This window comes from Eucalyptus grandis, chromosome 4 (assembly GCF_016545825.1).
Source record: "Eucalyptus grandis isolate ANBG69807.140 chromosome 4, ASM1654582v1, whole genome shotgun sequence".
In the NCBI taxonomy this organism is placed as follows: Eukaryota; Viridiplantae; Streptophyta; class Magnoliopsida; order Myrtales; family Myrtaceae; genus Eucalyptus; species Eucalyptus grandis.
In genome coordinates, this window is record NC_052615.1 from 31,501,477 (window position 1) to 31,529,431 (window position 27,955).

General features: G+C 42.7%; 5 protein-coding genes across 6 annotated transcripts; 4 read left to right on the forward strand and 1 right to left on the reverse strand.

The window, feature by feature from the left end:
* The first annotated feature begins 1,144 nt into the window (after window positions 1–1,144).
* Window positions 1,145–3,042, forward strand: LOC104441835 (geraniol 8-hydroxylase). Its single transcript, XM_010055079.3, has 2 exons — window positions 1,145–2,051; window positions 2,315–3,042. The coding sequence occupies exons 1-2, from the start codon at window positions 1,158–1,160 to the stop codon at window positions 2,918–2,920; spliced, it is 1,500 nt and encodes a 499-aa protein (XP_010053381.2). The 5' UTR covers window positions 1,145–1,157; the 3' UTR covers window positions 2,921–3,042.
* A 1,350-nt stretch (window positions 3,043–4,392) lies between these two features.
* Window positions 4,393–6,106, forward strand: LOC104441836 (probable sugar phosphate/phosphate translocator At1g12500). The gene has a single exon (XM_010055080.3). The coding sequence runs from the start codon at window positions 4,543–4,545 to the stop codon at window positions 5,611–5,613; it is 1,071 nt and encodes a 356-aa protein (XP_010053382.1). The 5' UTR covers window positions 4,393–4,542; the 3' UTR covers window positions 5,614–6,106.
* A 4,437-nt stretch (window positions 6,107–10,543) lies between these two features.
* Window positions 10,544–13,934, forward strand: LOC104443150 (guard cell S-type anion channel SLAC1). Its single transcript, XM_010056493.3, has 3 exons — window positions 10,544–11,203; window positions 12,330–13,135; window positions 13,398–13,934. Exons 1-3 carry the CDS (start codon window positions 10,622–10,624, stop codon window positions 13,759–13,761), a joined length of 1,752 nt encoding a protein of 583 aa, XP_010054795.2. The 5' UTR covers window positions 10,544–10,621; the 3' UTR covers window positions 13,762–13,934.
* A 6,003-nt stretch (window positions 13,935–19,937) lies between these two features.
* Window positions 19,938–23,528, forward strand: LOC104441838 (probable aminotransferase ACS10). Its single transcript, XM_010055082.3, is given in 5 exon segments — window positions 19,938–20,586; window positions 20,589–20,845; window positions 20,956–21,081; window positions 21,923–22,083; window positions 22,158–23,528. Coding segments are annotated over 5 exon segments (1,614 nt in total). The 5' UTR covers window positions 19,938–20,369; the 3' UTR covers window positions 23,011–23,528.
* Window positions 23,529–24,024: 496 nt separating this feature from the next.
* LOC104441839 (probable LRR receptor-like serine/threonine-protein kinase At1g12460) lies at window positions 24,025–27,845 on the reverse strand. Of its 2 annotated transcripts, XM_010055083.3 has the most exons (3): window positions 27,647–27,845; window positions 25,838–27,366; window positions 24,025–25,745 (listed from the first exon to the last, which is right to left on the reverse strand). In XM_010055083.3, the coding sequence occupies exons 2-3, from the start codon at window positions 27,004–27,006 to the stop codon at window positions 24,272–24,274; spliced, it is 2,643 nt and encodes an 880-aa protein (XP_010053385.2). In that variant the 5' UTR covers window positions 27,007–27,366; window positions 27,647–27,845; the 3' UTR covers window positions 24,025–24,271. The 2 variants fall into 2 exon arrangements, with proteins under 2 accessions (XP_010053385.2, XP_039167220.1); XM_039311286.1 differs by lacking the exon at window positions 27,647–27,845 and having other exon boundaries at window positions 25,838–27,549.
* Between the last annotated feature and the right edge of the window lie 110 nt (window positions 27,846–27,955).

A 27,955-nucleotide genomic window follows, 5' to 3' on the forward strand; every position in this document is an offset into this window, starting at 1 on the left:
ATAATAAATGCTCTTTAAAATATATATTATGTAATTAAAATTCTAATATTTTTATTTAGGGGTTAAAAATTAATCCATAATTTTCTATGTAATAAATGGATGATCAGGTCATCAAAATTTAGGTTTCAACACCCATCTTCTTGGCGATGCTCCACATGATTTCTTGCTCCATTTATAGCTACTTCGCCCTTAGTTTCCTCGAGATAGGCCGCCTCTAGCACATTCTCTCGTGGAGGCAGTTCTTGAAGATCTTTTCTCTAAGTTTGCCATTTTTTGCTTTTCCATTAAATTGGTATGTTTGTGACAAATTTACCTTTAATTATTTTCTATTAAATTAAATTAATACCGCGAAAAATCACAAACTAATATACCTAAGATAAATGGAAATTAAATTTCAAATCGATTCACTCGCTAATTGTTACATATCATCTAATTTAGCAATTTAACAGTAAAATTTAACGTAAATTAATGGATGATAAATTTATCACAAGTGTATCAATTTGAGATTTTTTGTGATTAAAAAATTAATTTGAAATAAATTTATTGTTGATATACCAGTTTAGGGTTTTTCGTAGTATTAATCTTTATCTTAATGATTTTCATATTTAAATTGCATATGTATTTAATCTATAATGCAGCCAATAAGAGATTTGATAGGGACGAGATTATAAACTAAGGTCTAAAATAAATTTCTCAAATAATTTTTTCCTTCACGTGCGAGAAGGGTAGTTTGTCCAACTACTACATCACGCTAAGCCATAATCTCTTTGGCCCAAGAAGGTATGGTGGTCTTGAGAAGATACATTATGCCACACCTAATCAAGGAGCATGCGATGTGGTTTTAGCTACTGATGAAGTAAGTTTTGACTGTTTGGTCAAATCTTTTTAACGAACATTGGAAACTCGCACAATTGTACCGGTGATGCTATACATTTCGTATATAATATAAGAGTAATCATTAGTAATTAGATTGCCAATTTTCCATAAGATAATTACTATTATTCAAGCAATGTATTACATAACATACTTGTAAGAATGGAGAAGCCACAAAATTCCTCGTATTCAGATTGTTCTAGTCCCCAACAACCAGCCTACATAGCTCGACTGTATAAATTTACCTCTGAAGCTCTCAAACCCCGAGAGAGAGAGAGAGAGAGATGGATCTCTTAGTGTTGATACTGTGTGCTTACCTCGCTTGGAGTCTGGTCCAAGCTCTTCGTTTCATCACCAAGAAGACCAAGCCAAGCCCCTCCAATCTCCCGCCCGGCCCGCCACCTCTCCCGGTGATCGGTAACCTCCTTGAGCTCGGAAACCTCCCTCACAAGTCCCTCGCCAAGCTCGCCCACACTTACGGTCCCGTCATTAAGCTCCAACTTGGGGCCATAACCACCGTCGTCATCTCATCGCCCACGTTGTCCAGAGAAATCCTCCAGACTCACGACGTTTCGTTCGCCAACCGCATGATTCCCGATGCCGTCACCGCCTTCAATCAGGGCATGCACAGCTTGCCTTGGGTCCCCGTCTCGCCTCTATGGCGGAACCTGAGGAGGATATTCAACGTGCACCTATTCTCCAACATGAAGCTCGACTCCACTCAGCACCTGCGCCGCAAGAAAGTCCAAGAACTCCTAGCGCATGTGGAGACAAGCGCTCGCGTCGGCGGTGAAGTGGAAATCGGCGAAGCGGCTTTCACGACGTCCATAAACTTTTTGGCCGACGCCATGTTCTCTCTGGATTTGGTGGACCGTTCTTCGGGTTCGGCGAAAGAGTTCAAGGAGACCGTTTGGCAAATCATGGCCGAGGCCGGGAAGCCTAACGTGGTGGATTTCTTCCCGGTGCTTAGGAAGATCGACCCGCAAGGCACGAGGCGTCGGATGACGAGGTACTTTGGGAAGATGTTCGATCTGTTCGATCAATTGATAGAGGGGCGGCTGCGGCTGAGGGAAACGCCCGGCTCACCGAGGACGAACGATGTGCTTGATTCGCTTCTTGACATGTGTGAAGATAAGGAGGAGGACATGGACAAGTCCCAGCTCAAGCCCTTGTTACTGGTAGGTGTGCACGTGTTCTTTGTCATTGTTGAACGTTTGCTTTAGCTTATTTTGTTACCAGAAAGCATGTTTGAGATGTAGATATTTTAAACTACCTTTAGTTATTATGAAAATTTGCAGTTTCGACATTAATAAAGATCGTAACCAAGACGGCACAAGAAAATGAAAGGGTGAAAAATAAAAACTTAAAAAGTCATCCATTATGTTCTCAGGCGCTATAAGACTAATTCCTTTCAAACCGCCATTCATTTCACGAAATGCAGGACGTGTTTGTCGCCGGAGCCGATACTACGTCAAGCTCGGTGGAATGGGCGATGGCCGAGCTACTCCACAATCCCGAGAAGCTGTCGAAAGCCCAGGCCGAGCTCCATCAAGTCATGGGCAAAGGCAGCCTCGTCAACGAACCCGACGTCGCCCGCCTGCCTTACTTACAGGCCATTGTCAGGGAGACATTCCGGATGCACCCGCCGGTGCCGCTCCTCCTCCCCAGAAAATGCGGGGCGGATTTGGAGGTGGGCGGATACACCATCCCCGAGGGGGCACAGGTCTTCGTCAACGTGTGGGCGATAGGGCGAGATCCGACCCTATGGGAGGATCCGGATGTGTTCTCGCCGGAGAGATTTCTAGGGTCCGAAGTGGACGTGAAGGGACATGACTTTGAGCTAACCCCGTTTGGCGGAGGGAGGCGGATATGCATAGGCTTGCCTCTGGCCTTGAGGATGCTGCACATGATGTTGGGATCGCTCCTTAATTGCTTCGACTGGACGCTTGCCGATGGGGTCGTGCCTGAAGATATGAGCATGGAGGATAAGTTCGGCATCACCTTAGGGAAGGCCCAACCTTTGAAAGCCGTGCCCGTGCAGATCTGATGAACCCACTCGTGACTCTCTATAATGACATGGTCGTTCGTAACTACGATTTCGTCGTTCATGTAATTATAGCAGTCGATAATCTGATGTCGTTGCTTCCTGGCGAAAATTAAAGTTTCAAATGGAAGTCCAAGCGGAGATGGGTTAGACAAGATAGAGCAGGTGGACCCCCATCGTCTCTTAATCATTTTAGATGGAGATAGGCTGCAGGTGAAGGCAGCTATTAGCTCGCCTAACACCGGCTAAATAAACTAAATTTGCACAATTACAAAAAGTTCAAGTTGAATTGGTTTAAAAAAACAAAAAAGAATTTTGAACTGAATTGATATAATTATAATAAATTTATAATTTTTTTATAATTCTTCAAAAAAAAATTCTCGTTAAAAATGAGGCATTTAGGAGACCACTCGGACTCAGCCCACCCCACCCCCACCCGGGGAAAGTTCCCCGGGCCACCATTCTTTGGAATCGGGGGTGATTGGGCCGTGGACAATTGACGAGAACTGAGAAGCCGGCTGGCCCATGGTCATGGCAAGATGGGCCGAATTCAATAGAACTGCCGAAATGCTCACGAGGCAAACCTTAAAAAAAAGAGGCTGAAATCCTCCGTGACGAAGAGCAATAAATTAATCGTGATTGGATGACATCTGAAAAATGGGTAGTGTGAATGCTTTTGATAGAGTCAAATGGACCCCCACCGTTGCCCATGCAAGTCGGCTGCCCCTTTATCTATTCATATTCTATTTCTCCCTTTTTCTCTGTACAAAAACATTGACGTGTGAGAAACCTTGCAAATTGGCAATTCAATGAGGCAAATGAATTGCTCACAAATGTCCGTTCGTGGCCAAATGGAAAAAATGTGAGATCTCGGCGACTTTTTCCCTTCTCTTTCTTGCCGGCTTTGTAATGGGTCTAGTCTGCTCCCATTCACTCGGTTTCGAGCTAACCAAAGTCAACTTGTCCATCGTCTAATGGAAAATCCACATTTTTAATCTTTCGTGCCCATTCACTATTTTTATAATTGCTTGGATAAGTTCGACAACAAAAGCAGAAATCCTTCTCATCTACTTTTCCAGTTGTGTACTTCTATGCTTTAAATTTTAGGTCAAAGTCCAATGAGTGTGAAAACATTTAAATATGAATTACGCATTTACCCGATCAATTTTTGAAATAGCTGGGTTTTATCGAAAGGTTAAGAAATTAGTCGGGCCAAAGTGCGAAAAGAGATTGGAAAAGAAAAGAAAAGAAAATGAGATAAAAGAAAAGGAAAAAGAGAAAAGGAGAGGAAAGAGTATCCAATACCGACACTCTGACTCGACAATGGACACCAAAGATCTCGCTTCGCGAGGAATCTAATGATGTTTTTTTTTCTCCCCCATCCGACGCTCCACGCTCCGCCTCCTCCCCAAATCTGAACCTCCGCCGTCCGATCAAATCCACGCCTCCCTACTACTCCCATTCCTCCACCGTCACTTATCAAATCGCCATCTTTCTCTCTCTAGATCTCAGAAACCCAAAAACCATTCTCTCTCTCTCTCTCTTTCTCTCTCTTAAAGAGAGAGACTTGAGGAGGAGGAGGAGGAGTTCTTCGCCGTATTTACGGTTTCGCCACCGGAGCGGCCATGGTCGAAGCCCAGACATGGACGACCCGCCGGATGAGCAACCCGAGGCTGGACCACCCCGCCGCCGCCGCCGCCGACCAGGTGCTCGACATCCCGGCGACGCCGCCCGGCGACGCCCGCAACGCCGCCGCGGGGACCCACCACCTGTCCCCGGCCGTCCTGACGGCCCTCATCATCGCCTCCTGGTACCTCTCCAACATCGGCGTCCTCCTCCTCAACAAGTACCTCCTCAGCTTCTACGGCTACCGGTACCCAATCTTCCTGACGATGCTCCACATGATCTCTTGCTCCGTCTACAGCTACTTCGCCATTGGCTTCCTCGAGATAGTGCCCCTCCAGCACATCCTCTCGCGGCGGCAGTTCTTGAAGATCTTCGCGCTGAGCGCCATCTTTTGCTTCTCAGTTGTTTGTGGGAATACCTCGCTGAGGTACATTCCCGTCTCGTTCAACCAGGCCATCGGGGCGACCACCCCGTTCTTCACCGCGATCTTCGCTTTCTTGATCACCTGCAAGAAAGAGACCGGGGAGGTGTACCTCGCCCTCTTGCCCGTTGTCTTTGGCATTGTTGTGGCCAGCAATAGCGAGCCCTTGTTTCATTTGTTTGGGTTCTTGGTCTGCGTCGGTTCGACCGCCGGGAGGGCTCTGAAGTCTGTGGTTCAAGGGATTTTGCTCACTTCCGAAGCTGAGAAGCTTCACTCCATGAACCTGCTGTTGTACATGGCCCCGATGGCCGCCATGATTCTGTTGCCCTTTACTCTGTACATCGAGGGCAATGTGGCCGCCGTCACGGTCGAGAAGGCGCGGGGCGATCCGTTCATTGTGTTCCTGTTGGTGGGGAACGCGACGGTGGCCTACTTGGTGAACTTGACGAATTTCATGGTCACGAAGCACACCAGCGCGCTCACATTGCAGGTGCTCGGGAATGCCAAGGCGGCCGTGGCGGCCGTCGTGTCAGTTTTGATATTCAAGAACCCCGTGACGTTGATGGGGATGACGGGGTTCGCCGTCACGATCATGGGCGTGGTGCTCTACAGCGAGGCGAAGAAGAGATCGAAGGTCACGAATCGTTGACAGAGAGAGTTCATAAGGTGATCGATCGAACACGGCTGCAGCTCTTTTTATTTCTTTCGGCATTGGAATTCGTCAATTCTTATTGATGCTCTAGCTGATTGGAGGGAAATATGATTTAAGGAAGGAAGCTAATGAGATTGAATTGTATAGGACGGGGGGATGAAGGGAAAAGAGATCTGAGGAGATCTGATTTATCTTGAGTCCCTCTTCTCTTTTCTTGCTTAATTGTTCTTGATTGGTGGGGGTAGAATAAGGGAATAAAGCTCTCTTTTACTCTACCCTGCAATGTCATAGCTTTTTGTAATTTTTTTATTGTCGGGACTTCGCAAAGATTGATTCCAATATCATTGTTGACGCGTTATGCGGGAAGAAAAAGTCTTCCCAGCTTCATATTGTTTTTTGGATTTCTGACTAAATTCGTGTCTGCCGACACTTCTTAGTGCTGTTCTCTCTTAGTATATATGAATTACATCCTGCTTACGTTTTTTGAGAACTTTAGTTGGTTGCAAATGTCTTCATCATTTACTTTCGGTTTCCTCCGGAATATCCGGCACTTGGAAGAACGACCTGCTGTTCTCTAGTTGCTTTGCATTTGATGTGAGAGAAGTACGTGTGGATTTCATCGGCTTGATCTTTGTTCTATCAGGATCTGTCATATTTTCTCCACGATAGTAGGTTTTATTGAGTGATAACAAGATTTCATTAAGAAGGGGTAGGGTTTTCTCGACAATGACTTGTGTAATTTCACTGTTAGAAGTTTAAATTAGTGGATTTTGGCTTCACCCGTCTGCCTTAGTCCTAGTAAGCATGTAGGCCGTCGCTACGGATGGTAGAATGTGTATTCTAGTTTTGTGAATCATCAGGTTCCATTCTGTGTTCGCTAATCGATTTTACAAAGATTGATCTTGTCTGAATAGCCTTTGATGCATCGTCATCGAAGACGAAAGGTCAGTCATTGTCCAGTCCGCTGCTTCGTCCCTGTTTGTGAGGCAGCTTCTGGCCCTGATTCACAGCAGTTCAAGTAAGGGTTCCTGGCTCCTCCTTAGATTTGTAATTGGACCATCCAATTGCACAAATAATGACCGAATTGTGCATGAGTTGATGATCATCACTTGAAGGTGCCAATGAGTCAAGACAACCTTATCCATCCAATGCCAAATATCTTTGCCAAGTGGTTTGAATCTGTAAAGGTAAACTGTCGGGCTCGTATATCCAATGACCCAGTAATTTTCTGATTTCCTGTTTGTGCTAATCATCCTCTCCCTTGATTTCATTTTCAACGAAAATGGAAATTTGCTGGCTTAGGTGGAAAGAAGGAGATGTGGTCTTCAATTCATTCAATGAAAATTCCCCATCTTTCCAGTCTGTCGTGACCATGCTAGGAAGTTGAAGTTGCCACGACAGAGACCGGCGACTCCTCATTCGCCAGAATCCTCCTCCTCCACTCGTCCCAAAAGAAAACAAAAACAAATAACAAATAACTATGATAGGTACGTTCTTCCCATCCGATGTGTACTTGGCAAGTGAAGATCTTGACCGGTTGATTTATCGGCAACCACCGCCTGAACAACCCCTCTACACGTAGATGTGTGGAGGCCGCTGGAGAACCATGCTTGAAGGCGACATTTTGGCGTACCCTTTAAGCTAATCTCATCCCCAAGAATATTGACTAGGTGTCCTCTTGTCACGGCAAAACGTTACGTCAATTAGCCTGAGATCTGCATATAACTAATGAGATTAAGTTCCGTGATGGGTCTCTTTTGTTAGGTGATGTTAATTTAATCATGAAGAGTTACGTGGTCAGTGTTTAGGAAAAGGGACAGAGCAACTCCTTGAGATGTCTTCCTTTGTGACAAATTTGTCTGGAGGGTAAACTTCTACTTCCCAGCTTGAAAGTTTAATTGGAGTCTTACCATTTATGTTCAATCCTTGTGTTGTTAAAGCCAGCAATTGCATTTGACCTATCCCCTTTTACGTTTTTGTGGTTTGCAACGAATGGGAGGAGAGCTCAAGTGAAGAACTCACAACACTAATCCTTATCAAAATTATTAATACGATCAGAACATGATGTGACTTTTGATGGTGACTTTGTTCGATTCAAGTATGTGATTGTTATGAAATAGGATTAGCATCGAGCAGGGTCACATTGTGACTAAGATAAGTAAGTTCTTCCATCCGATGTGTACTGGGCAAGTGAAGATCTTGACCGGTTGATTTATCGGCAACCACCGCCTAAACAACGCTGAAGTGAAGAACCACGCTGAAGGCGTGGGGGCCGCTGGAGAACCACGCTGAAGGCGACATTTTGTTAATGAGATTAAGTTCCGTGATGGGTCTCTTTTGTTAGGTGGATGTTAATTTAATCATGAAGAGTTACGTGGTCGGTGTTTAGGAAAAGGGACAGAGCAACTTCTTGAGATGTCTTCCTCGTGACAAATTTGTTTGGAGGGTGAACTACTACTTCCCAGCTTGAAAGTTTAATCGGAGTCATTCCATTTATGTTCAATCCTTGTGTTGTTAAAGGAAGCCAGCAATTGCATTTGACCCATCCCCCTTTTTATGTTTTTGTGGTTTGCAACGAATGGGAGGAGTGCTCAAGTGAAGAACTCAGGACAGCTAGTAATCCTTGTCGGAATTATTAATACGATCAAACGTGATGTGACTTTTGATGGTGACTTTGTTTGATTCAAGTATGTGATTGTTATAAAACAGGATTAGCATTGAGGAGAGTCACATTATCTTTCATGAGATTATAAATTCGAGTCATGTTGTAAATGAACATTTGGTCAATTTATGCTTTGGATATCTACTACCTCAAGTAGAGAGATTTAATGAATTTTTTACTTTTGATATACCAGTGAGGTTTGCAAACTTGTATACTTATCGATAAATTAAATAGTTATAACTCAAACCAAACATTTCCGTAATAGATGTGAGACATTTATAGTAACGCTAAGGGATATTTATATTGATCATCCCTCTCTATCACTTCATTGTCATATGAAAAGAAAAAATTAAAAAAACAAGAACTGCGTTGAAGTTGATCATTCTATTAAAATTTTTCTAGTAAATCTAGTACCACGAATTAATATCCCTTAAGTCCTTTTGAATAAACAGTTTATTTGTCCCGAAAGTTTATTGGTCATGATTTATTAATTCGGTAAATCTAATTGATTCATTTTTCGATAGAAATAAGGAACCCAAGCAATTTGGACCGGGAATAGGAGTGATTTCCAATACACGATAAGTCTCAATAGTTTCATCTGTGGGATTTTCATTTTCCTGTAATAGTAGAATCATAATACTTCTAGAACTTTGGTAAGGCTCTCCCTACCTTAACAACTTTACACAACTCAAAACACAGTGATGAGTTATATGCATATACCTTAATATCTAAGTATGGTAGGTGAGATATTAGCCACACACACCTTTATGCTCTAATTTCAAAAATAACTCTAATTAGATTAATAAAGATCTTGAATCCTTACCTGACATTGTGAAATAAAGTTAGTCTGGTTTGGTGATGTCTCTGAGACGCTTACGTTGAAAATTTTTCCCTCATCTTCTTTTTCCTTCTTTTTTTCCCTTCTCTTCAGATGCATCTCCGTTGAACAAGCCTCTCTCTCCTCTTTCTTTTTATTTCTATCGGTCGTCCCTCTCTCTTTATTTTATTTTATCATATTTAAAAAAAAAATGGGTCTTGGGCGACGGAGCTTCAAAGGCCAAATTGATGGGCTTTGGGCTGGGCCCAACTATTCCACTTCGCAAATAGAAACGCTTCGCCTTCTTGGGATTCAAGAGCACTTCCATGCAAGAGCGGGGGATCGAAAACTGACGTAAGGATGCACGTTGAGGATCGAAAGGTGCGATGCTGCAAAAGTAGCCCATGAAAATCTATTGGCCTCGGCCTCTCCCTAAACCAACCCCTTCCTAGTTCCCCAGTTCAAACTTGATCTGTGTCCAAGTGCTGTCCATTGGGCCTCGTTCTGACAACATGGACCTCATCAGTTCATGGCCAAACCCATCGTGGACGGATCACAAATTGAATAAATTTTCGAGTCTCCACGGAAAGTGTATGGATCTCAGATGTCTTTTAAGGCCCACAACCACTAATAGTTTACCATCCTTTCAGGAATTTCAAACGGGCAATATCTGAGCGTTCGAATGGTGCTGTATCGTTTCTGGCATATAATAGAAATAGCTTTCTTCTTTGTCTAGGTTTTTTCACAGGTGCGTTTCGAGCATTGTCCCACGATCCACTCAAGTCAATCATCATATGTCAAATATAAAGATTTTTACTTCTAATTCATTTCTATTATATGATAACACTTCGCATGCGGTGATTGACTTGGGTGAACAAGAACGTTGTGTTTCATGAACACTTGAAAATATGTCTCTAAGAGACCCTTTTTTCTTGGCTTGAGCATTGGATTCAAATCTCATTAACCACCTGACTATAGGACCTGCACTAAGTTTCCTAAAAAATGGTCATGATCTCTTCAATCAAGTGACTCGATTTACATGATCAAAATGAATTATTTCGTATTTGATTGTAACGACATGTCTTGCGATTTGTCAAATTACGCAGTTACATCTCCTCACGATCTACCGCAGGACCGAATGCATTTGGTGCGCTCATATCTACATCACACGCAACTTCTAGTCATTGGTCTCTCTCTCTCTCTTTTCTTCCATCCAATCAAGAAAAATTCGTCGCGTGCAAAAGCTATATTCATACTTAACCCTAGGCCACAAGATGTTCATACTCACCTGAGCTCTCTCACGGGATTCTTCTCATACGAAAGATGGAGAAATCACCGTCTCCCAACTTCAACCAAACAACCACCCCCTCCGATCCACATCTTTTCCCAGCTTCTCGTGATCGATCTCTCACGCGCGCGCCGCACACTACATACGACGCAAGACCCCCGAAGAACTTACAAATACTACCAATTCGAACCAAACACTGTGTCCTCGTTCTCTTCTTTGCTTCCGTTTGTCTGGGGGAATGGATACTCGACCGCTGAATTCTCCCCGCGCCCATCTCGTCGACATTCACGAAGTCCTCCAGGAAGAAGAAGCGGAACAATCGACTGCAGGAACAGCTGCAAATGCAGAACACAAGCCCGATGGCAACAAGCGCGCCAGCCGAGCAGCAAAGCTCCGAGACTCGAGGAGGCAACAGCGGACTTTAAGCAGGCAAATCTCGCTGGAAACGGGGTTCTCGGTGCTCAACAGAGAGAAGCGCAACGACCCCAACAATGGAGGCGGCGGCCAGAGGAAGGTGCTCTCGAGGAGCGGGGTGAGCTTCGGGGGCTTCGACTCCGCGATGAAAGGAGCAGGCGGCGGCATGGAGGGAGGAATGAGGAAGGCGGACTATAGCTTGTTCAGGACGAAAAGCGCGCTGAGCAAGCAGAACTCACTGATGAAGTCGAGGAAGGAGAGAGAGGCGTTGGCATCGGCCGTGGACGAGCATATGCAGAAAACCCAGGGTTTTGTGGAGAATAGGGAAGACGAGTCGGTGAACAAGAGTGTGCCTGCTGGGAGGTATTTCGCTGCTCTTAGAGGACCTGAGCTTGATGAAGTCAAGGTAAATATCAAAATCAAATGACACATTTACGGTGTTTTCACAGTTTTAGGGAGATATCGATGATGTGTATGTTGGATATTGACCAAAAATTTATGTACTTATTATGACATTTTATCAAACCATGTTGAATGACTGAAAGATTGTAGCAGTAAGGGCCAATCTCAAACCCTAGGGATCAAAGTATATACCGTCAAATCAATCAAACTTTTGTGTTTCTCATTATAAACTAAGAGAACGTAAGATCATATCTTTCCTGCAAAATCGACTTTTGGCTTTGGATAGAATTAACTGTATCTTTCATTTGTGTCGATTCTCCTCTATTTCGCTTATGCATAGTGGTATGGGTGAAAAATGATTTGCAAAATGAACTTACAAAAATAATGTGCAAGTTACAAATCCTATTAAAATATGTTCAAGAACGCATTAAGATTTTCTTATTCGGTTTTCAATATAAGTTTGAAAAAATTCGATTTTATCTCTAGTATCGGTTATCTCTATTACACAAGGTGGAGACGTGGAAAAGTTTAGAACCATCGCTGATTATTAAGGAAAGATGAACCCTATTAATTTGAGCAAACTCTGAATATCAGCCTTAGGAAGTCTTGGGTATTTTTGGAGTAGATCTTTTTATGCTTCGGAAATAATCATTTACAACCATCAATTTCAAAATATACAATATCTGGATCTATACAAAATTTCCAAAATGAATTATTTAGATCACACCTGACATACCTTAAACAATTAGCTTTAGAGATGTCTAAAAAAATTTCTGTCTGACTATATCCTCTGCAGATCAAGCAAGTCGATCATATTATTAGGGGAATGATTCATCATCAATAATCTGTTTAGATAAGTCATTCTTAGATGGCTTATACTTTCTTCTGTCCCTAGCCAGTTAAATTGAAGGATTCTTTCTCTAATAATCATGTAGTAGATTATAGATATCACTCGCCTGCAAATTTAAATAAATTTTGACATGTTTGGTTACGTAATAAAAAAAAGAATGTGGGCATGCTTGTAATCAAACATGCAAAAGACTGGTTGACTAAAGTTCTTCGAACCAGAGATGGAGGAAACCATGCCCATCGTTGATGGTATATGCTCTAATTCATATGAATGTATGCAGGACTTTGAAGACATCCTCCTCCCAAAGGACCAACCTTGGCCCTTCCTCCTCCGCTTCCCCATCGGTTGCTTTGGTATCTGCCTCGGCCTTAGCAGCCAAGCCGTCTTGTGGCGGTCCCTCGCCACAAGCCCCGCCACTCAGTTCCTCCACATCTCGCCCTTCATCAACCTCTCGCTCTGGCTTCTCGCCCTTGCCGTCCTATTCTCCGTGACCGTAACCTACCTCCTCAAGTCCATCTTCTACTTTGAAGCCGTCCGCCGGGAATACTTCCACCCGGTCCGCATCAACTTCTTCTTCGCCCCTTGGGTGGTCTGCATGTTCCTAGTCATCGGGGCACCGCCTGTCCTATTTACCAAACCGCCCCATCCCGCAATATGGTGCACATTCATGGCCCCTTATTTCTTCCTTGAGCTCAAAATTTACGGGCAATGGCTATCTGGGGGGAAGCGGCGGCTTTGCAAGGTCGCAAACCCTTCCTCGCATCTCTCGGTGGTCGGGAACTTCGTGGGGGCGATCTTGGCAGCAAAGGTCGGGTGGAAGGAGCCCGCCAAGTTCTTTTGGGCGGTCGGGTTCGCGCATTATCTGGTGCTTTTCGTGACATTGTACCAGAGGTTGCCTACAAGTGAGGCTTTGCCTAAGGAGCTGCACCCCGTTTATTCCATGTTCATCGCGGCTCCTTCAGCTGCAAGTATTGCTTGGGATGCCATTTATGACGAGTTCGATGGCTTGTCCAGGACTTGCTACTTCATTGCCTTGTTCCTCTATGCGTCACTGGTGGTGCGGATCAACTTCTTCACGGGGTTTAGGTAAATTCTTCAACTGTTGTAGGTTAAGTGAACATCTCTTGAAGCTGGAGATCATGTGGAATTTTGTATACCTCAGTTCTGTTTGAAGCTTTGAATTATGCTGACCCTTTAGGCCAAACCATTAGTATCAATTGAGAAGAATCTGCATAAGTGAAATGAGACAAAGATTGGAGTGAGCATTCCTAAGCCCCAAATTGTATCCAAGCTGTTTCTAAAATTTCTTTTGGCTTTCTGATCGACACATCCGTATGAAACTTTGCAGATTCTCTGTGGCATGGTGGTCTTACACATTCCCAATGACGACAGCGTCGGTGGCAACAATCAAGTACGCAGAGCATGTCCCTTGCACCATGAGCAAAGGCCTCGCGCTCGCCCTTTCGTTCACGTCGTCAACGATGGTTGCCCTACTGTTTGTGTCAACGCTCCTCCATGCCTTTGTTTGGCACACGCTGTTCCCCAACGATCTCGCCATTGCAATAACCAAGAAGAGGCACGGTGGCAAGGAGAGGAAGCCCATCAAGCGAGCCTACGACATAAGGCGATGGGCGAAGCAGAGCACCCTGCCCTTCGCCTCGATCATACGGAAGCAGAGCTCGGGAAGCAAGGACGAAAACGAAGCGGAGTAGAACTTCGAATTTCGCAGGGAATTCGAATTTCAAAATAGAGAGAGCGAAGGGACTTCAAATTTTGATATGAAAGTTGGTGTCGCACTGAATAGTACGAAGATGTTAGATAAAGAGAACTCGATAAAGAGAACTCTCTAAGTTCAGGTTCTGAATGAATGAATGAGACTTATACCTGAAGTTAGATCATGGGCCCATTGAAGCCCAGTCAAGCCGTTCAGTTCAACTTCTTTTGGGCCCAGATGGCTCGACCGTGCTGTTTAATACTTAAGCATTTATATGTAGAGTAACCAAAGTTGGTCCAACTTTGCCAGGGCTCCTTCAAAGTTATAGCCAAAAAAAAAAAAAACGAAAAAGAAAATTGCAATTTAGAACTAAGAGGGTCAGAAATGAATAAATAAATAAAATTTGGCTTCATTGAATCCTGATGTTATATGTTATTTTCTAGAAAAAGGAAAAGGGAGCGAGTTGTTCCCTCTTGCTTCATTCAATATAGTCAAATGGGATCCAATCCACGTGAGTTCGGATCGTTTTCTGTCGCAACAAGATTTATCAACTTTTCTTTCCCCAACCACTTAATTAATCTTTCATTTATAATCTAATATTTATTAAGTAGTTTCGCTAGAGGTTGACACCACCTCTCCCACCATCTTTTCAAAGCTGGAAATTAAGTTAGGAAGCGAAATGTCGTTAATAGTCTCTTGGGCTTCGGTCGAAGTATTTGGACACCAATATGTTAGATGAAGTTGTTAGGTATAGTGTGCGATTGATCGAATGCATGCAAACACAGCAACGATGTATTCATTGAAGACTTTGGAAATCTATATAGTCATGATTATAGTCATTTTATTATAAATTTGAATCAGCGGACGTTCCTACAATATATGTACTGTATTGTGTATAGATCCTTTCTTTTTGAGCCGTGTGGGATAAGTAACTATTTAAGATGAGCAGCCTGAGTTCATTATATTACATATCTTCGGGGAAAAAAAGAAAGTGGTAATGTGTATCCATACAAATTCACAGGAATAATTCTTAAATTGAGAATCCATCCGTTTGAAGGAAAATTGTTTATTAGAAATTGCTTTCTAGTGCTTGGATGATGGAAATTTAGTTGATCTAATCCATGAACCGAAAACAACAAACTTAGATGCAAAGAAAACGACTTCCCCTTTAAAAAAGAAGAAAAATAATTTTCCTAAATCACCAAACAAATGAAAACTAACTATTTTTAGATTAAAAAAAAAACTAACTACTTTCATTGAAAACGATTCCTAGAGAAAATGTTTTGCTTTTGTCACAAAGTTTCTACTAATGACAAACGCACCCTGAAATTTTTTAGTGCCCAACTAGATATTGTATTCATGAATATAGGAAGGAGTATTAACGAAAAAAATTATTGAGCCTTTTGAAATGAGTGCACAATTATTCATCTTTTTTGCGCGAAGATGATCAACTGGGGAAGAAAAGAACGCTCAATGACGCAATAATTTGAATGCCGTAGGTGTGCTGCACAAAAGCCTTTCAACTTCCAAATCGACTCCTAACTGAGTTTGGCTGAAGCAGATCGGTCGTCTTCGTGAGCTTCCGTATGAAAAAGCGAAGACACAGAGACAAGCTCAGGCATCTTACGGTATAATCGAATGGGGGTTTATGCAAACGACGAAACGTCTAAAGGAGACAAGAGCCCAATTCATGAACAGCCAGTGATCTCCATCCCAAGACAACCTCCACAGTTGTCCCCATACCACGAAAGGCCATGTCGTGTTGTTTTCTTCCCCCCTTTCAACTTCCATGGAGTTTGCAAACGCAACCAACTTTGCATATAAGCCTCACACGTTGACATCCATTTTATCCACACCGAAATTTTCCTATATTTTCATGTATTTCATGCGTACATGAGGACTGAAATTAGCGGCTGCTCACTGGGTATCGCTCATCTATTGCTATTTCCCACTGTGCATTTTTTTTTTTTTTCCTTTTGCAAATTATACGCACCAAACCATTTTTTCTCCCCTCAACCCGCAAAGTCTATCCAATACAGCTGCTTCCGCCCTGTCGCTTGACCCGGCAGGCCCCAGCGAACCCATCACGAGCCTCCTAATGTTATTGCACCACCACGGCGAGTCCCTCTTGTTAGAGATATTTAGGATAATTATAATGATTTTCTGTATCTTTCAAAATTATGCGAATATCTCTATTTAATTATATGCATCTTAATTGATATGTCATCTTATTTAGTCATTTTATGAAGTCAAAACTTCATGATAATAAATAAAAATGCACACAAATTCTTCAACTTACTATTCCGCATTATTATTTCTCAACTCCTCTCTTTATCTTTGTCTTTAGGAGGTCTTGCCTCCATGCCAAGGGTCGACATTGGCTGTCAAGATGGGAAAACCCCATTGATCACCATTGAGATAACTCAAACCGTAGATCTAAGGCTCGGGCTGCACAAGAACAAGCCCAGAATCGAGGCTTCATGCTTTCAACAAACAATTACACCATCATCAAGTTCATCTACTACTGATCATCATGATCATCTCTTTATTAAATTGCATCTAACCTGATCGGTTGTAAAAACAATTCACACCATCTTCATCCTCATTTTTCACTCTTCATGGGGCCAAAAGAAACATCAAGTAATCATATTTTCCTTCTCTCTCTCTCTCTCTCTCTCTCTCTCTCTCTCTCTCTCTCTCTCTCTCTCTCTCTCTCTCTCTCTCTCTCTCTCTCTCTCTCTCTCAATATTCTTTTATATAGAGGGGGGTTAGCATACACAGTCCCAACAAAATCTGAACTTGTAGATTATCAGATCATGTGAACAATACTGACAGATAGTTTCCATTAAATTAGTGTTTCAATCTGGCCCGTATAAAGGGTCTTTCATTGATATTATTTAGGAGCAGTGTGCTTGTGGCTGGAGCAAGTGGGGCGCTAGATTCTTGTTGATTCCTGGTGGCCCCGTTAAAAAGCTTGGAATAGCGACCTCATGTTAAGATAAAGAGAAAATAAGATAAGCCTAATCTGAAGATAATAGGACATCAATCCTTTCATCACCCAATGAAAAGGCTGATTAAGACTTATGTCTATGAAATGAAGAAGATGGTAAAGAAGTTTTTTCTTTTTTTTCTTTTTTCCTCAAATTTGATTGATTTAATATGTGTATATGATATTCTTTTCATATATGTATGGTGGATTTCATTCTAGCCGGAGGCCTGTTCCACTAGTCTTGTGGCTGCGGTTGGACAATCGATCATGGCGAAGAGGAGAATTTGTCACGAAGCGACCCAAGACAAGAGGACGAATTGATGGTGAATGGTGCGAAGAATCTTGAATATATATGGTTCCGTGGAGAATCCTCATGTGCGAGGGAGATCCTTGCTTTGAAGCCTTGGATTAAATCACCCAAAAAATGACAAAAAAAAACCAGTTGTGGCTGCAATCAAATTGATCTTGGACTTCCTGTCTGGTTGTGAATTTTGGCCTCGAGAATATGTAATATGTATGAAGAAAAACGATATGAAATGGACGGAGAGAGAAATCATTTTTTAGAGTTACAATAACCATCGCCATGTTTCTTCTTTTAAATCTTGCCGTCTTTGCGTAGGGTTAAAAGCATACGAAGCGAGTTTGATATTCTCCATTTATTTGAGTCACTTGTTGACATTAAAAAATGGCCGAGTCCCCTAATCGACGTAACGGTAATACGAAGCTCAATATTGAATTGTTGACAATGCAATTGATAAAAATGATTGTTGGCAATCAATATGATGCCGATCTAAACTTGGAATCAATGAGCTATTGATGGTCAAGAGACCGTAACAACTATCGACATATAGTGGTGGTTAGTCGACAACAAAAGCAAAAAGCTAGACATGTTGAAGATGGAAGACCAGACCGAGATGCCACGGAAATATCAATGGATAGTTAATCCCAGAGGCAATTGAGGAGCTGTAACTGTTTAAGGATAAGGATTATACATGATCGATGAAAATGATTATGAAGCCTAAAACCATGGGATGTTATTGTAATTGGCAATTTGAATGTCACTGTTAATAAGCATGAATTACTGTAGAGGATATGCAATCGTCAACACTTGTATATCTTTTCAATTCCAGTTTATTGAGTTATTAATTAATCAATTCCCTAAACTTGCACTTTATTCCATATCTAGTTATCACTACTTTATGTATTACTTCCTCTCCGGATCGCCGCTCAATCCGGTTTAGTAAAAATCAAAGATAAACTTTTGATGAAGGGTGTGGACCAATTTCGACCAAACACCACCATACAAATTTTGGATCACATTTTAATCCACGAGGGTGAGTTTCACTGAGAAAAGAATTGCATTTACTTCCAACCTGAATCGGAGCTATCTTAATCTCTCGCCAAGGGCGACATTTTTCAATAAGTGTATTAACAACTTAAATACGATCCTAATTTGCCAAGCGAGGGTAGAGTTAGCTCCAGTGAGCATCGGAGGAATGACATTTCATTTTTAAGAAGATCGCCACTTTTTTTTTTTAATTTCACTTGACTAGGAAAATTCTATATTTTCTATATAATACTCATTAATCTCGTGGATGATATAAAATGCTAGGCAAAATTCCAAATTGATCGTCCAAAAATATGGACGTGTTTGGATATGGAAAAACTAATCACTTATTTCCTATTTAGGAATTTCTTTTTCCAATTCCATTATTCCTTTCCTTTAGGACCTTATCAATAGCTTTTCTAGGTCCATCATTAGGCTATATTTGTCAAATTTGGAATCGTAAAAGTTTCAAGTTTTCATTGTCTCGTTTCAATTTATTTGTTGGATTATAGGTAGAAGATGCTTGTCTCCATAAAAGAATTATTCTTCTTTTTTGGGGACCCTTTAGATCTTGTGGTTTTCAAGAACACATCTCAAAACGGAGACGTACCCTAAAAGCAATGCAGCCTCTGACCGACTCTAACATGTTGAGGTTATAAGTCAATAGCGTGATAAGGTACAATTGGGATGCGGAATTTGTACGCTCCAAACGATATTAACAAAGTATGAGTATACTAAGGATCATTTCCAACTTTTCAATCAACTCTATGTACCAATCAATCTAAGATCAAAGGTAATGGATACAAGTTGCGACTAACTCGAGTCTCACATTTTGAACTTATGCAATATAGAAGGGGAAAAAAAGTGTAGAGTAATGCCGCGCAACATGTGTAGACATTTGATGTAATATATATTATTGCCTTAACATTACAATTTTTTAATTATTTGTTATTTTAATCGGGTTTCTTCAATTATAAGATAAACAAAGTCTCCTCATAAAAAAAAAAAAAGTACAACAATAAAAATTACCTCAAAATTCAAGCAAGTATAGGTTTTATTTGTTTCACAAAAAATAAATAATTCAAAAAAATTAAAAAATAATCATTCATAACACTTACAAAAATGAATAAACAAAATACAATTTCATTGTTCACAAAAATGTTGAGACATATATTCTTACAAATAATAAGAAAAATTCTTAATTAACATATTCAATCAATATAAATGATTATTTTTAGGAAAATATCTTTCAAATTATTCATTTCTTTGAAATAAATGCGTCTTTTACTTTGGCTCAAACACCATAACGGTTTCTAAAACTAAGCAGTGATTTGGAATGTCCTAAAAATTAGCGGTGTTCAAAATTTTAGTTTAAGGTACGTGCCTTCTCTAATCCTAAAAAGTCATAGAAAACCACAAATTTCAAAACCAAAAGCCCCACACACAAACACAAAAGGAATCCCGCTCACGATGCCAAACGCAAAATCAAAATATTAAATCATCTTGAAGCATGTCTTTCCGCCGAGACATTTGGCGCTTTGTCAATTTCCATATCCAATCGTCGCTCGAGCATTCCCCTTTTCTTAACCCCTTGCGTGGAAAAGCCTTTCCTCCCCCTGCGCCTCCCAAAGAATGTCTTTTTTTAACTCGAGCGGGCCTCGCGACACGGCAGCGCTCCTCCGTTCGATCCAAGCGTGCATACACAAGCGAAGCGTCCCGAGATGACTGGAAGATGACCGACGATGTCTCCAATTCATGTCAGTGGATCTGCAGAAACATCTGTCAGCATGTGTCTGTCTCCTCGTATTTGCTTTTGAAGAGGCGGGGATTACTGCTCTCCTCCTAACTTAGGTCTAAAAGACCCCGGGGGGGCGGGGACACGAAAGGTAAAAAAAAAAAATTCAAAGCGCCACGAAGAAATATCCGGACGACGACTTTGAGATCCCACTCTCTGTCTGTCTTTCTCTCTCTCTTCCTCCGTGGGGAACAAAAGGAAGGGCGCGCCCGATGTTTTCACCAGCATAACAGAGAAGCGAACAAAAGAACTCTCTGCACGGCCCGCAAGACCCGATTTTTCTCGCCGTCTCTCCCTCTCTCGCCCGCTCCGAGCCAACCCATTTTGCTCCCTCCTCGTTATCTCCGAACATCTCTTCTTCCTTCGCTCGTCCGAACCCAATTCAAAAGAACCGCCGCCCCCGCCCCCGCCCCCGCCCCCGCCCCCTGGCACTCCTCCATTTCGTTTCGTTTCGTTTCGATTTTCGCCTCGACCCAGAAGCATGAATTCTCCAAAATGACCCGCCCCCGCCACCCCCGGACCCGGAACCCGGATCCAGAGGAAGACTCCAAGCCCACGACCTCGTCGTCGTCCGGCGGCGGCGGGGGAACCGCCATGAGGGTCATCGTCCCCCTGCAGGGGGTGGTCCAGGGGAGGGGCGGCCTCGTGCTCGGCTCCGTCATACCCTGCGCCCTCTTCTACTTCCTCCAGCTCTACCTCAAGAGGAACAGGTCCCGGAGGAGCATCCGCCGCCGCCGCCGTCCCCCTCGTCGTCCGCGGAGCACCTGCCGGAGGTGCCCGGGCTGCAGAGGACCCTTTCCCGGGCCCACCTCTCGCCCCGGGGTCCGGCTCACGTGTCGGGCCGGGTGAACGCGATTCTGAGGAGTGGGGATTCGCCGGATATCGTTGGGGTGAAAAAGTATTTGGAGGATGCCTATGATAAGATGAGTAATCCAGATGGGGTTATTCAGCTTGGTTTGGCTGAGAACAAGGTGGGATTTTTTCCCTGTTTTCTTATGTTGGATGATTTTTTCATGTCGTTTTGATTTTGGTTGAGTTAATTTTATGACTTCTTGTTTGTGTGGTATTCTGATGGGTGCAGGTGGGTTCGGATTTGGTTCGGAATTGGCTGGTGGAGAATGGGAGGGAGGCAATGCTGGGGGATGAGTTGAGCATCAGTGGAATTACAAATTACCAGCCTTTTGATGGATTGATGGAGTTGAAAGTTGTAAGATGCTTCGAGTTTGTGTTCGCAGTGTACTGTCTATGTATGTTGTATTCGTATTGCGGAGTTTGACGATGTGTCATGTTAATTTGTTGATTATGATGTGCATTCATTTGAAATGAAGTCGATGGAGCTGTTTAGATGGTCATTAATTGTGGAGATTTTTCTCTGTCTTGGTTCATGTGATTGACAATTGGAGATGCACCCTAGTATCCCAAATACCAAGTTGAGGGCAAGAAGTTAGGTGGCCCCAGCGACACCCAAATTTACAAATACCCACCTTTCAAATTCCGGCCTTTATCATGAATTTTTCCCGTCATTATCGTGTTTTGTGACCAAATTATACAGCACCTCCATATGGCAGGCTATAAATGGTGTATATGTGCGTGCAGTGCATGCTGATGTCCATGTGCGTGCATTTATCATGCATCTCTGAGCTAAGAAGAGGATTACGAGCCAATCTCCCCGTTAGCTAATCTTGCTGCCGAATCTCAGACGTGTCATTGATGTTTGAGTTAATCTCTAGTTATTCATGCTATAATCAAACTTGATTAATTTGTTGACTCCTCCTTCATGCTCGAGATTCATTTATTATTTATTCGACGGTACAAATGTAAGTACTGATGACACACATTGCATCGGGCACTCCTAGTCCTGCCTTATTTGGATGGATCATTCATCTTTTTCCCTGTGAATTGGTATCTGGATTAATTACTCACGAAGAGTTATTTGAAGTAGATATTCACTCTCATAGTCATATCATTCTATTCTCATCTGCATTTTGTGCAATTCTCCTTTGATTGAATCCTTCCATTTTATGAGCATCATCTTACTGATCATGTAGGCCGTGGCGGAATTCATGTCCCAAGCTATTGAAGGAGCAGTGTCCTTTGACCCGTCACAAATTGTGTTGACGACAGGTGCAAGCGCTGCTATTGAGATGCTTAGCTTCTGCATAGCGGATGCTGGAAATGCGTTCCTAGTCCCAACTCCATATTATCCCAGGTAATAATAGGTGCAGATATTCTATTTACATATTCAGAGGTGTGTGTGAAGCTAAATTTGAATAACACATGCAGTTTCGACTGTGATTTGAAATGGCGAAGTGGAGTGGAGATAATACCAGTCCCTTGTCGTAGTGCCGATGGCTTCAGTTTAAATTTTACTGCTCTTGATCTCGCCTTCAGCCAGGCAAAGAAGCGCGGGGTAAAGGTTCGTGGGATTATAATCTCAAATCCATCAGATCCTGTTGGGAGTCTGCCAAACCGTGAGACTCTTTATAACCTTCTAGATTTTGCCACCGAAAAGAACATGCACATAATCTGTAATGAAGTATTTGTTGGTTCGACTCACGGTGAGGGGTTTTTGAGTATGGCCCAAGTTGCTGATTCAGAAGACTTTGATCGGAGCAGAGTTCATATCATTTACAGTTTGTCGGAGGACCTTTCTCTAATAGGGTTTAATGTGGGTGTCATTTACTCCTTCAACCAAAATGTTGTGGCTGCTGCTAAGAAATTGGCGCGGTTCTCTTCAATTTCATCTCCGACCCAGCGCATGCTTGTCTCTCTGCTTTCTGACACTAGATTTATGCAGAACTTCATCAGGATCAGCAGAGAGAAGCTTGGAAAAACGTACATGATGTTCACTGGGGAATTAAGGCAATTAGGAATTGAGTGTGTGAAAGGTAGTGGGGGTTCCTACTGCTGGGCTGACATGAGCGGGTTGATTCGATCATACAGTGAGAAAGGAGAGTTGGAGCTTTGGGATAAATTGTTGAATACAGCAAAGATTAATGTCACTCCTGGATCCATTTGTCACTGTATTGAACCTGGATGGTTCCGGTTTTGTTTCACTGCATTGACCGAAGAAGATATTCCTCTAGTTATGAAGCGGCTTCAAAAAGTTACTGAAACTTGTAAATCTCGCAGTTGAAAATTTTTTATCGATTTCAATCTACAGAAGTGGGTCGCCTGTGGATAATTTGAAGGGGCAAAGTTAGCCTCCAGTTCGAATGATGATGGATGAAGAAGACTCGAATCACCCTAAAATTTCAAGTCCAAGTATCAAGTGAGAAATCACGTGGGTACCTTCTTCGGTTGGATTTGGCTACTTCTGGTCATATTTATGCCTGTTGATTCTGCCCTAAAACTGAGCAGCAGCAGTTCTCAGCTTGGATCCGGAGGCGACTCTGATGGAATTTCTTTGTCAATTTTGGTCTCTTAGTCGATATGTATCGGCTTCGATATTGTTTCTTTATGGCCTTTTGTAAGGGTCATCTTGGATTTAAAATGTAGTGCAGTTTCCAAAAGTGAACGGATAATGCTGGTAAATAGGAATTGTTCATTAGATTGTTGAAGCTTCCTTTTGTGATATGTTTTAGCCAATTCCTTTGCCTTTTGTTCTTATTGTTGTAAAGGTGTCCATCATTAGTTGCAAAAAGTGTTCAAATAGATTTGAATGGGCATCACCAGTGGAAGTTGGAGATGGAACTGCTTTTAAGCATTTCTATCAATGATGACAGGTGAAAAGGTGTCGTGTCCTTCTTGGATTTTGCAAATTTGGGCCCCTTGGCCCTTGCATTCTGTTTATGCAAATACTTTATTTTGCTGAGGGTGGGTTGATAATTAATTGCCCTTATAAGTTGTACAATTCACTCTGTATTTTGCCAAATTATTCTGATGACCTTGAGGACAGAGCAATAATGAGTATGATGAAAATGCATAGCTTGTAAAACGATGAAGGGAGAAACTTTTAAACAATGTATACAAATGATGGACGCAAGTGAAAGCCATGGTTCCATGCGATTTACTTGGGATTTTTAACGAGTGGCAAAATGTAGAAGAGGTTGTGTTAATGATTCTGCGACTTAGAAAATTGTCACTGTTCCGTTATTGCATCTCAGACATTGCTGTACATTCCCCGACTTCCCAACTTGAAACAATGAGATGGGAAAAGAAAGAATGATTTTATTTTCAGAAAATTACAAGGGTCAATGAACATTTTCGGACTGATGATCTAGAAAGAATACAAAAGAATTTTCTTGTTCTGTTCCATTGAATTCTCTGTAAACAATTCCCAACCCCATGTTTCGTCTGCACAAACAAAAAAACCCTCTTGGCTAGGCTATGCACTACCATGTCTGTACTCGGAAAAGCCCCCAAAATGAATCCCACCGTCAGGACAAGTTGCATCACTAGGATTCAGGTCCAGACCTAATAGACTCAAGAACCTGAACAACTTCAGCCATGCTCGGCCTTCGCATCGGAGTCTCAGATGTACAAATTAAACCCAACTTCATCACCTGTATCAGCTCGTTCTCCACAAGTCCTCTCAAATTCCTGTCGAAGCAATCTGAGGCAGTTCCTCTGTCCAGTAACTGTCGCACGTATTCACAGAGAACGACCACCTCATTTGCCACTGGTCTCTCGACCGGTTTCCGGCCCGTCACCAGCTCCAAAAGAATCACTCCAAAGCTATAAACATCACATTTCTCGCTCGCCCTCAAACTCTGAGCCAACTCAGGCGCCACATACCCAACTGCATTGTGGGATTTAGTCAGACCGTAATTATCCAAAATGGGAAGCAGTTTCCCCAAACCATAATCGGACAATTTGGCCTCGTATCTATCGTCTAATAATATGTTTCGTGATTTTATGTTGAGGTGAAGAATAGGTGGCCGGCAATCATGGTGAAGGTAAGCTAGAGCTCTCGCTGTACCAAGGGCAATCCCGAACCTTCTAGACCAATACAATTCAGGGTTACCACCGCCTGTGCTCGTTCCAGCATAAGAAAACTCGTGTAAATTGTCATACAGATTCCCCTTGACTATAAACTCGGTCAAGATTAAGTGCATCGTCGACGACCAGTAGTATCCTTGCAAAGCAACCAAATTAGGGTGCCGCAGATTCCCCAGGCGTCCAATTTCTTGCTCAAATTCATCTTGGTTCCTAATCCTCCCTAGTGTCTCAAGCTTCTTGACCGCAATAGAGACCCCACCTTCAAAATCACTCCTATAAACTGTGCCAATCGAGCCGCCACCAATCAGACAGTCCTTGTCAAGCAAAGCCTTGGTCCCTGCCTCCCAGTCTTCATACTTTGACGGCAGACTTTTGCTAAACAAAACCAACTTTCCGATTATCACATTCGAATCAGTCGAACCTAACGGAGTGCTCTCAACAATTTCCACCTCACCATCTGTTTTTCTTTGTCGAGCCCGGATGTTCATTACGGTAACCACACAGACACCAGTAAGGATCACGGCAGCTGCAACAATAGCCACAATCACTGAAGCAGTTATCTTTTTTGTCTCTCGTGGAGCAGGGGTAACTGAGCAACTCGTTTCCAAAGGGGCCCCGCAGAGCCCTGGATTGTTGGAAAATGCAGATGGACCAAATGCCTGGAGGATTGTGCTAGCAGGGATGACACCAGAGAGGTGGTTGAAGGAGACATTGAAGTGTGTTAAATTTGCCAGATTCCCAAGGGACGTGGGTATGGATCCAGAAAGCGAATTATTTGACAGATCGAGAATCTGGAGTCTCGAGATGTTCCCCAGTGTTGGTGGAATGCTTCCATCTATTTTGTTTTGATGAAGATCAAGAACTTTCAGGTACGTCATGTTGTATAGATTTTGAGGGATTTCACCATCCAATGCATTACCAGAAAGATCCCTGCAGTCACAACCCAGAAATTACTCCTTATAAATTTCAGAGTTAAAAATTGTTCACATATTATCATAAGCAATTGAGTTTTGGGGACTCACAGCTCAAGAAGGAATCGACAATTGCTTATGCTCGTGGGTATTTCACCAACGAGGTTGAGATTCTGCAAGTCCAAGATCTGTAGTGGCTCAATGCCTCCAATCTCCACAGGGATTGTTCCATCTAGCAGATTATTGCCCAATCTAATCTCTAAAAGGTTCTTTAGACTGCCAAGTTCAGTCGGAACACCACCGCTCAACCTGTTGGACCCCAGGTCCAAAACCCTCAAGCTGCTGCATTTGGCAATGCTCAAAGATATGTCACCGCCCAAGTAGTTCCCTGAGGCATCCAAGATCTCTAGGTTTTCACCGCATGATGTAATGTTAGGAATCTCCATATCAAAAGCATTGTGCGATATGTTAAAGTGAGAAATGTTCTTCAACTCGAGAACCCCGAAAGGAGCTGACCCAGTAAAGTTGTTGCTGCCAAGATCCAAATGATTCAAACTCTGGCATTGTGATATCTGCTCTTGCACACTCCCAGTCAGACCATTGTCACTCACAGACACGAAATTTAAGCTCGGAATATTGCAAATTTGGGAAGGAATTCCTCCCCTAAGATTGTTGTGAGAAAAATCGAATCCCTCAAGATTCAAGCAGTTCGCGATTGACTCGGGTATCGAGCCAGAAAGAGTATTATGAGACAGAGAAACAAATCGGGTCTTGTAACAATAAGTGAACAAAGCAACTGGAATCTCTCCATTGTAACCATTTTTGGACAAATCAAGAAACCTAATATTTGGCAAGCTACCTAGAAACTCTGGTATTAAGCCAGACAAAGCATTAGAGCTGAAATTGATCTTCCACAATGACTCAAGAAGCTCATACTCTTCTGGGATGTTCCCAGAGAAGCGATTCCCAAACAATGTCAAAATCCTCAATGACGTCAAACCAGATAGAGCAGGAGACAACACACCTGCGAGGCTGGTGTTCCACAGGACTATCCTCTCCACGTACCCATCTGCATTGCAAGTAACGCCCCCGAAATCGCAGGCATTAGCGCTGGGGACCCAAGTGGCCAAGAAGTCGTACGGGTCCGCCGTGATGTTGCCCTTAAATTGGAGCAAGATCTCCTTCTCAGTCACCGGCGACACCCCGCATATGATGCAGAGAAAGCAAGGGATCACGAGCGCGAGAGCATGAGGGAGAGGGCGTTGACCGAGGCTTCTCATGCTCGAAATCCCGATGACGAATTCGCCGGATCTAACCGTTTGGCATGATGGGTAGTTGATTCAGCTCACCAAGACGGAGCGGAACAGAAGGATTCGGCAATCCCGGCAGCTCTCGCTCCAGCAGCAGAGTTGAAGACGCGAACTTTCAAGAATGAGAAATGCCGCATCTTGCTGATCGTTAAGTAAAAGCAAGAGCAAAGCAAGAGCACCCTCTCACTCACACTCTGATCTGATAAAGGAGGCTATCATTGACCGAGCACATTCATGCGCCGGCAGCAATTAATGGGAAATCCCAGCGAATCATCGATTCGGGCGATCCTCCCTGACTCAAGCCCAAGAATGATGAAGGTGTTTTGTTGCCTGGGGTTCAATCAAAAGCAGAAGTTTCTTAAATTTAACTGAGTTAGAGAGAGAGAGAGAGAGAGAGAGAGAGAGAGTCATGCAACGAAAGTGGTAGCTGCAGTAAGTGACATGGGCTTCGCTGGAAAGGGCAGCAAGAGGTGGGAGAGAGACTTGGAAATTTAATAAATGCGCAATTTTTGTAGTTTAAAGAAGAAGATCTCTTACATAATCTAATCTAACCTTATTCAACGTAATACCAACAAAAAATTATGATAAGAAATGTACTTTTGAATAACACCTGCTTAATTAGCTCTGTCTCTCAAGCTTCACTTCATATTTTTATGTGTTTAAAATTGCAACCAACTGGGGAGGAGCACGTTGATCGTGCATGTGCAGCTTCATCTCTCTCTCTCTTTCTCTCTCTCACAAACCAACAAGAAAAGATGGAACCTTGAATTGAAAATTTTAAAAAAGGCACAGACCCATTTTTGGTTTTGTCTCTTGTCTCCTCTTCTCTCATATTGAATTGAATTAAATCGCCAAAGTGGTATCGAGAGGGACCTTATAATTTGTTCTTTGGTGTGTCTGTGTGCGTGAGAGAGAGAGA